Source organism: Manduca sexta, unplaced genomic scaffold, assembly GCF_014839805.1.
Source record: "Manduca sexta isolate Smith_Timp_Sample1 unplaced genomic scaffold, JHU_Msex_v1.0 HiC_scaffold_657, whole genome shotgun sequence".
In the NCBI taxonomy this organism is placed as follows: domain Eukaryota; kingdom Metazoa; phylum Arthropoda; class Insecta; order Lepidoptera; family Sphingidae; genus Manduca; species Manduca sexta.
Window position 1 is genome coordinate 1 of NW_023595470.1, and position 10,281 is coordinate 10,281.

Below are 10,281 nucleotides of genomic sequence, written 5' to 3' on the forward strand. Positions count from 1 at the left end.
GCGAAAGCTGGTAACCTGGTTGCACCCCTACCTAACCCTTCGATGATAAACGCATGTCGTCTGTTTATTTTAGCTTCATGTTAAAAAGTATCTAATGTTATTTTCCGCTATATTCGAACCGAACCGAACCGAACCGACCGACCTTTATTTGATATCCGAGATTCCCGAAAAGAGGTACAACTTGAGGAGCTGATATTAGGTTTTAAAAAGATCTTACCTAGGCCGTCGATACGGACAAATCTGCAGTAGCGTAAGGCCCTCTGAGAATGGACCCTGGCTTCCACCACGAGTCCGTGTTGTCCATGCCAGAAGTGCCGCACCACTATAGGCTCTGAAAAAATAATCACACTATACAATTTTAATATATTTTTTTATATAATATACAACCGGCAAGAATCCAGTTATATGTTATATAATATATAACAGTATTCTTACCGGTTTCCTTTTCGTAATATAAAATCTCAATTTGTAAGTGTGTTTTCTTATATTATGTAGTGTTTATATTTATAAATTATAAAACTCTTCATTATATTAATGTTTTATGTACTACATTTTCTCGTTGTTTATCTTCTTCAGCCATGTTGATGGGTACAAAATGTCCGTCTTTATATTTTATGTATATAAAGTGTAATAAATAAATATATTCAGTCGTCGACATCCTTTAGTTGATAATGATGTTCAATTTCCAATGATAGCACGTTCAGATTATTATGGATTATGAATTCTAATCAGATCAAAATGTCGGCAACCATACCTTCGATGGTGACTTGGAATCGCGCTCTCTGTTCCACCATTTGGTTGGCGAGTCCCACGTGACAGCTCCACTGGCCGCTGTCTCCGGCCACCAGGTTCTTGAACCTGACTCCACACTCGCCTGCGTCGAATCCACTTCCAACGTATTCCAGATGGGTAGAGGACGTATCTGGCAAACCAGGGATTTTCAATCATGCTATAATGGTGCGTAATGGCCATTTATTTATCGTCCACACTTCTTAACTTTTTTTTTATTACTTTGAATGACGAGACGAGTTTGCCGTTCGTCTAATGGTAAGCGATACAACAGCCCATACACAGTAGAAACACCATCCAACACCTTGAATTACAAAGTAATGTTTGGTATTCCACTGCGCTCGCCATTCTGAGACGTGATATGTTAAGTCTTATTATCTCCAGTAATTACACTGGCTACAATGCACGTCGAACCGGAACACAATAATGACTACACACTGCGGCTTGGCGGTAGAAATAGACATTGCGGTGGTACCTACCCAGGCGGATTCTCACATATGAGAGACCTACCAACAGAAAAACAGTTTTACTCACTCACCTAATTTCATACATGGGCGTGCATTCGGTGAGATGAAAGTTACACGATTTACTAAAGATTAGATCCCAGAAGAGGTTGACGTCAGACAGGCGCCTAATTGTGACAACTAAATTAAATTTTCCTGCAAATTGAACAAGTCGTACTTACCAGGGTCTACACTGAACGTGGTGCCATTGCGTGCTCTGAAGTAGCAGTACGAGATAGGGGCAGGAATAATGCAAGTCATCGTCACTGCTCCTTCTATTGTGAATATGTTATATCTTTGGGCTTTTAGTACTGGTTCTGAAAGAAATAACCATTAGTATTCTGACGTATCCTCGGTGGCATATTTGTATTACGGTACGACTGCAGTGCTGTGGTCTTGGTTTCGATCTCCGGGTTGAGGAAAGTGTTCTTGGGTATTTCAACTCAGTATCAACCCGGAATTTAGAAGTTATGCCCGATATGGCGATAGGCTCATCCAAATCACATGGGATAGAATACACACGGCGGAAAATGGGTATACCTGTTGCGCTTCTGTCTACCTCTTCAATGATAAAAGGCGTGTATGTGGGTGTAATATTCTAACGAAAGTAAAAGATAACTTTTTTAAATAAACTATGACGCCATACTACACCATTATGTAGTTAGATTATAATCTATACTATTATATAAAGCTGAAGAGTTTGTTTGTTTGTTTGTTTGTTTGAACGCGCTAATCTCAGGAACTACCGGTCCAAACTGAAAAATTCTTTTTGCGTTGGATAGCCCTATGTTCGTGGAGTGCTATAGGCTATATATCATCACGCTATACCCAATAGGAGCGGAGCAGTAATGCCTAATCTCAGGAACTACCGGTCCAAACTGAAAAATTCTTTTTGCGTTGGATAGCCCTTTGTTCGTGGAGTGCTATAGGCTATATATCATCACGCTATACCCAATAGGAGCGGAGCAGTAATGGATAATCTCAGGAACTACCGGTCCAAACCGAAAAATTCTTTTTGCGTTGGATAGCCCTTTGTTCGTGGAGTGCTATAGGCTATATATCATCACGCTATACCCAATAGGAGCGGAGCAGTAATGGCTAATCTCAGGAACTACCGGACAAAACTGAAAAATTCTTTTTGCGTTGGATAGCCTTTTGTTCGTGGAGTGCTATAGGCTATATATCATCACGCTATACCCAATAGGAGCAGAGCAGTAATGGCTAATCTCAGGAACTACCGGTTCGAACTTAAAAAAATCATTTTGTTTTGGATAGCCCTTTGTTCGTGAAGTGCTATAGGCTATATATCATCACGCTATGACCAATAGGAGCGGAGCAGTAATGGCTAATCTCAGAAACTAGGAGTTTGAACTGAATAATTCTTTTGTGTTGGATAGCCCTTTGTTCCTGGAATGCTATAGGCTATATATATATATCATCACGCTATGCCCAATAGGAGCGGAGCAGTAATCGCTAATCTCAGGAACTACCGGTTCGAACTGAAAAAATATATTTTTGTGTTGGATAGCCCTTTGTTCCTGGAGTGCTATAGGTTATATATCGTCACGCTATGACCAATAGGAGCGGAACAGTAATGAAACATGATGCAAAAACGGGGACAATTTATTAGTTTTGAGAGCTTCTGTTGCGTGCGCTGCGTAAAAGGTTAAAGTTATGCAACAATAATGTATGACGGGATTGTTCCTCTTAAAAAAGTTCTACAAAAATATATCATAAAACAAAGTCCCCCGCTGCATCGGTCTGCCCGAACGTGTTAAACTCAAGAACTACCCAACGTATTAGGATAAAATTGGCATAGAGACAGTTTGAGACCCTGGGAAGAACATAGGCTCCCGGGAAAATATATAGCGTGACTTTTATAACGGAAAACTTTAGCCCGAAAAACTTTATAACGCGGGCGGAGCCGCGGGCAAAAGCTAGTAAGTAATAAAACGTCTATGTATTATTCGTGTTTGATTGAATTCTGTGTTATGCCTTTCATAAATAAACACCAATTTAGGAACAATCTATTATTTCCATTACAACTCAGTTAAAATAGAATTGTGCCTCACCCGTAACAACCTTGGTTTGAACTTGAGGATCCTGCATCATCCAAGGGCAGATGACAGGCAAGAATCCGTAGTGTGTGCCGACGTCAGTTTCAACGCTGCAACGCCACAAACCGAGGTCACTCACCACAGGGCTCGTGATGCGGAGAGTGCACACGTGCGAGTTCGCGTTGGACTGATAGCTAAAGGATATTTAGATACAGTAAATTTCTAAAATTAAAAAGATTTAAAACAAATGTTATGGCAAAGTTGTTGATGGTTTAGTACTGTTTGGCCACTGGTGCTCGCCGATGTTAACGCCTCCTCGAATATAGAAGGTTTGGCGATGAAACTTTCTCGTAATATCTCAATGTTTCCAGAATGTCACGGAATCTAGATAACGGACCTAAATTTACGAGAGAGTTACCGACCATTACGAACTTTTCCAGAATGTTCCACAGACGTCTATGGAATAGCGGTAAGGTATAGACGACTCGAGGCGGACGCAAGTCAGTCTTTGCGACGCGATTAAAAGGGATAACTACAAGCGATATCGAAGCGAACACTATGATTTTTGTGTGTCTGCGTAGTGTTGTGATGATATTTAAGTTTAATAACATAAAAAGGAACGATTCAAGTCGATTCATTCGAAGTCAAGCTTCAGGAGTCAAGAAGAAACCAAGTCCGTAAACGAACGTATTTCATATTATCGCAAATGGAAGAACTGCGATCATGAGCCCTATCGAAACGCAAAACTACTGTACAATTCGCAATGTATTTGCTTCTAATTGTGTACAGGCGCGACTTCATCATCAGCCGCGATCACTGGCTATCCATTTACAAAAAAACAGAAAGGCAGAGATCCACACTATTTTTCAATGGTTGACATTATCTGGACTATCCTGTCAGATTTTATTTACTGTCACATCTAATACAGCAGACCGTATGTGATGTCAACGTTGTGGACTAAGGCCAAAACCATCTCAGTAGTAGAGGAGGTCCGTGTTCAGCAGTGGGACACTATATAATACAGGTCTCGTAATATTAAAGGACAATTGTAAGGCTTACCTGGTGGAGGACCAGCCGGTGACGTACCGATCTTCTCCCACTCCTTGAACGGCAATGAGCACATTCCCCAACGGGTCGCGGAACTTGCAAGCCCGTATATTATGTGATTGCGGCACCGAACACGCTAATACTACTGTTGGTCGCTGCTTCTCGACTGTCGTGGATACCACCATCTTTGAATCTGGAGTCATATTTTTATACGGGTAAAGCATAGCATCTGGTGGTGTAGTGGCGTTTAGATAGAGTATCGATTGCCGAATTTTTTCTTTTCACCGACTTCAAAAAAGGAGGTTATCAATTCGACGTGATTTTTTTGTATTATAAGAGGGGCCCGAACACCGGCCGAGCGCACCCGAGTAGCGACGACTGCGGGCGCGGTGGAGGGAGCCGGGCGCGGGGTGACGGGGCAACGCGGCGGCGCAGCGCAGATCACCGAGCAGTGTGCCACGCATATTACGCACGAGCTGTACTGTTGTGAAACATTAAATACACTGCTGTATTTACGTTCTACATTATTTGTGAATACCTCTAACAGTTCAGAATCGGGATATTCTTACGCCCATAAGTTGTTTTTACCATCATGGGAAAGCGATCTCGTTCGCGATCGCGGGAGCGACGTCATCGTACATCAAAACATCGGAAGCATAATGCGCTGGAGTCCCGTCTAGAAAACTTAGAGAAACGGTTGAACAAAGTGCTACAGCCGCTGGACTTGAATTTAACGACGCGGGGGAGTTTTACACCGGTTCAATAATCGAGTGATACAACAAATTTAGTGTTTACACCCCCAACAGTTCCAGAAACTTTTTCAGTATCAGCATGTCCATTAGCACAAACAGGGTCGACGATGTTGGTGGGTGGCGGCAAGCATAATGAAAAATGCGACACGCCGGCGTCTACGCTACAACCGCCCGCGCCGCAAAATTTGCACAGTGTACCTACTGCAAACAGCGCGACTTCTGTGGTTTGTTCGACAAGTCAAGGTCAGGTGAACAAATTATTACCGGGTTTAGATAATATTCCTGCATTTACCGGAAACATGTGTAGTGACAAAATGAGTGCTCAAAATTGGATAAGACGATTGGAGTCGTTAGCTAAAATTTTTGCATGGGACGAACGATTTCTTATATTTCAAATGACGTCAAAATTATCAGGCAATGCACGATTATGGTTTGATGCACAACAGGATATTGACTTTAGTTGGGAGGAATGGAAGGAAAAAATAGTTGTTAATTTTCCGGAAGGAAGAGGAATAGCCTCAAAATTATATGATTTTGTAACAGTGATGCGAGAAAATAATGAAAGTGTATTAGATTTTTATTATAAAAATCATTAGGAAAGAAATGCGATCAACCTGATCATGTTATAGCCGACGTAATAATTTTCACATTGAATGACCCAATATTGAAATCGGGAGCCCGAGGTGCCGCATGCCATGACACTAAAAGTTTATTACAATACCTAACAGATGTCGCTTCAGATTCCGCGTTGATTGATAAAAGTAAAAGTACCAGTGTCACTAAAGAAAATAATAAATCTGCAATTATTCGTAAAACAATGCCAACTCGCACAAAGCGAGATGACATTATGTGTTATAATTGTGGCACTAAGGGTCACTTTGCGAATCAATGTACAAAGAGCGAAATAAAACGTTGTGATCGTTGTTATAAATTTGGTCATGATGTTTCCAATTGTAAAGAAGAAAAACAGTGTACTATATGCCATAAATGGGGTCATGATAAAGAACAATGCTACCGTGCAAAAAAAGAACTTACTGATAAGCCTCCTAAATTATATCGTTTGACGGATGTCGATGAAAATGACAAGAAATATCATAAAGACGTTGTCATAAATGGTATTAAGTTAACGGGGTATATTGATTTTGGTAGTGCATGTAATACTATAACTACTAGCGCGGTGATGCGAACAGGTTTCAGAATTCGGTAAAGGTTCATCTCGTACAATTCGGGCTTATGGTGGTAGTCTTGTAATACCAGTAGGTGAATTGACAGCTCATGTTGCACTAGACTGTGCATCTGGAACTGTACCCATTTTGGTAGTAGAAGACAATCTACAAGAAACTGACATGATAATAGGCCGACCGTTTACAGAGTTACCTAATGTAGTTGTGACAAAAACCTACAATGAGTTGTCCATTTCTAATGTTAACGATACTGCTAATAATTTTAATGTTCTACCAACAGTCTCAACCGAAAATAAAGTGTTGAAGTTGTCTGTTGCGTATGATGTTACATTATATCATGGTGTAAATCATGTTTTAGTTACGATACCAGACGATGTTAAACAATTAAATTCCAACGTAATTTATGTCAAAGCTTCTCAGCATCGTGAGCCTGGCAAAGAAATTGATATTTTAGAAAGTCCGATAGTTTTGAATCAAAATTACGCCGAAATAAAAGTTGTTAGTCGTAATCACTCACCTTTAACTATTTATGCGACCAAATGTATTGCACGCGCTGAAATCTTAACACCAACAATTGAGTTAAATACCGATTTAGTAGGAAAAGATCGAGAACGACTGGACGATCTTCTCAAACGATACGATCATTGTTTTGCTGGTATTGAAGGAAAAATAGGATCAGCAAATATTGAAATGTCCATTGAAGTAACTAGCTCCATACCATTTAATTATCAACCGTATAGAATGTCACAACCCGAAAGGGAAACAGTTAAAAATCATTGACGATTTGTTAGAGCAAGACATTATAGAGCCAAGTAATTCTGATTACGCAAGTCGTATCATTCTGGTATCAAAAGAATGGGGATACTAGAATGTGTGTAGACTATAGACATTTAAACAGTATTACCCGCAAGGATAGGTACCCTTTACCATTAATACAGGATCAAATCGACCAGCTCAATGGGCAGAAGTACTTTAGTACACTTGATCTCTGTTCCGGTTATCATCAGTTATGGATACATCCTGATAGTCGAAAATATACGGCTTTCGTAACACCATTCGGCCAATACCAATACAAAAGAATGCCATTTGGACTAGCCAATGCTCCAGCTGTTTTCCAAAGGGCTATTAACCAAATGTTAGGTAGTCTACGATTTCAGTTTGCTGGAGCTTACCTTGATGATATTATTTGTTTTCTAAGACGGCTTCTGAGGGTTTGGAACGACTAGAGGCAATCTTGAAATTAATATCCGATACGGGTTTAACGTTGCGCAAAAGAAAAATGTTCATTCCTTAAGACTAAAATTAATTATCTGGGCTTTGACATTGCACAAAATGAGATTCGTCCATCGCCTCATAAAGTAGAGTGTATCAAAAATTTCCCCAAACCAACTACCATTCATCAATTAAGGCAACTCATAGGACTGGCTAGCTATTTCAGGCGTTTTATAAAGTCATTTGCTTTAAGGGCACGTCCCTTGACTCTATTATTAAAGAAAAATTCTTCATGGTCCTGGGGAAAAGAACAGGACGACTCTTTTAATGATATTAAGAATGCCTTGATGTCACGACCGGTACTAGCGATTTACAATGAAAAATTGGAGACGGAGGTGCATACTGATGCCTCTGCGTTAGGTATTGCTGGTATACTGATGCAAAAACAGCTTGATGGTCAATTGAAACCTGTGGCCTATGTGAGTAGACAGACTACGGTGGCCGAGTGTAAGTACCATTCGTACGAGCTCGAAGCACTCGCAGTGGTCATGAGTTTAAAAAAATTTCGGGTGTATCTTTTAGGAAAACCGTTTACTGTAATTACAGACTGTAATGCTCTTAGCACTACGTGGACAAAACGAGATATGGTTCCGCGAATTGGTCGGTGGTGGCTCGAACTACTCGAATACGATTTCAAAGTGGTGTACCGTCCGGGGACACGTATGCAACATGCCGATGCACTTAGCCGCAATCCGGTTTTGCAAACGTTTTACACATAGATCAAAAGACATGGGTAACTGCTGTACAGCAGTCTGATGATAAGATTAACAATATAATATCTGATCTCAAGTCTAATAGTAATGAAACTGATGCTGTAAAGAACGATTATCGCCTTGTAGATGGTCAGCTATGTAAATTGATAGATGGGAAGAAGAGGATAGTTATACCTAAGTCAGTTAGGTGGCGTATTGTAAAAATATACCACGACGATAATGGTCACATGAATCAGGAAAAGGTGATTGAATTGATTCGAAAAAAATATTGGTTCGAAAAATTACATCGATTTGTTACAAAATACGTAAAAAGTTGTATTTCTTGTCAATTTACTAAGAAACCCACCGGGATACAAAGGGGTAAATTATATCCTATAGATAAAGGCAATACACCATTTGAAACTTTACATATTGACCATCTAGGCCCATTCTGTGAATCACAGGAGGGCAACACTTATCTTCTGTTAGTCGTAGATGGCTTTACAAAGTATGTGTGGCTGCAACCGGTACCTAATACTCGCACCGAACACGTTTTGTCGACACTAGCACTGTTTGAGAAAATATTTGGTACGCCTGCTCGCATCATTAGTGACCGAGGTAAATGTTTTGCAAGTCACCAAATGGCAAGTTTTTGTGCTAAAAAGATGCATTAAACATGTTCAAAATGCTGTAGCTTGCCCGCGAGCAAACGGGCAGGTAGAACGATTTAATCGCACAGTTTTACAATCGCTTACAGCCTGCATTGGTGACAAACATAATCAGTGGGAGAATTACTTATCGCAAGTCCAACGAGGTATGAATTCTACAGTTAATAATTCAACAAAGAAAAGTCCTTTCGAGTTAATTTTTGCTTTTACCCCACGATTTCCTTTAGATGTTCCAAATCCAGAACAGGATACTCCCGATATTAATCAAAATCGCAAAGTGGTAGCAGAACGTTTAGCAGATAATGCTGCAAAATGAAAACTCGTTATGATAAGAGCCGTATAAAATCAATAAATTTTCAGGTAAATGACTTAGTTCAGGTAGAACGAAGAGTATTAAAAAAGGGGATAACAAGCGGAAAACTAGTTGACAAATACGTTGGTCCGTATAAAATTATTACAAAGTTGGATAATGACAGGTATCGAGTGGAATCATTAAATTCAAAAGGTCGGAAATACCGGAACGTAATAGCAGAGATAAGATGAAACCTTTTAGAGTACAAGAAAACTCTGATAGTGAAGAAGATGAGTAACTTGGATAGATGATAATTCTTGTCATTATGATAGCCATAATAGTTATTGGTTATATGTTTCATGTTCTTGGTTATATTGTGAATCTTTAACAAACAAAAAAATGATTGTTATGGACATAAGGTCTTAGAGATCTGTTAATGAGTAAATTATGAAAGATAATCCACAAATAGTTAACGTGATTAAAAGTATGATGTAACCGATGTCATGGTGTTTTATGATATATGATATCCATCCATATTAGTGGGAGCCAGTTCGGTCAAGCCCAAACTGCCTAAAATCAGTTCGGTCAAGCTTATGCAATCAAGACCAGTTCGGTCAAGCTTAAGCTGTCAAAACCAGTTCGGTCGAGCTTATGCAGCTAAAACCGGTTCGGTCAAGCTTAACCAGTTCGGTCAAGCTTACGCAATCATAACCAGTTCGGTCAAGCTTACGCAATCAAAACCAGTTCGGTCAAGCTTAAGCCGCCAAAACCAGTTCGGTCGAGCTTATGCAGCTAAAACCGGTTCGGTCAAACTTAAGCTGCCAAAACCAGTTCGGTCAAGCTTAAACCGCATAATTCTTGTTTGTTCCAGGTCGGACAAGGCAGCACCAGTTAGGTCAGACTCTATGTTCATGGCCAGCTCGGTCAAGCATATTCCGAGAAAACCATCCTAGTTCAGTTTGGTCAAGACAACTTCAGTTCATTTCAATGTTGATCGATTAAATAATTTCTGTGTTCAACCCTGT

At 40.0% G+C, this 10,281-nt stretch overlaps 1 protein-coding gene across 1 annotated transcript; it reads right to left on the bottom strand.

Annotated features, from left to right (window-relative positions):
• Positions 1 to 119: 119 nt before the first annotated feature.
• LOC119193542 lies at positions 120 to 4,613 on the bottom strand (the record flags this gene model as incomplete). Its single annotated transcript, XM_037447192.1, has 5 exons — positions 4,409 to 4,613; positions 3,365 to 3,543; positions 1,475 to 1,609; positions 755 to 922; positions 120 to 331 (listed from the first exon to the last, which is right to left on the bottom strand). Coding segments are annotated over exons 1-5 (885 nt in total), but the record flags the coding sequence as incomplete, so codon positions are not given.
• Positions 4,614 to 10,281: the final 5,668 nt, after the last annotated feature.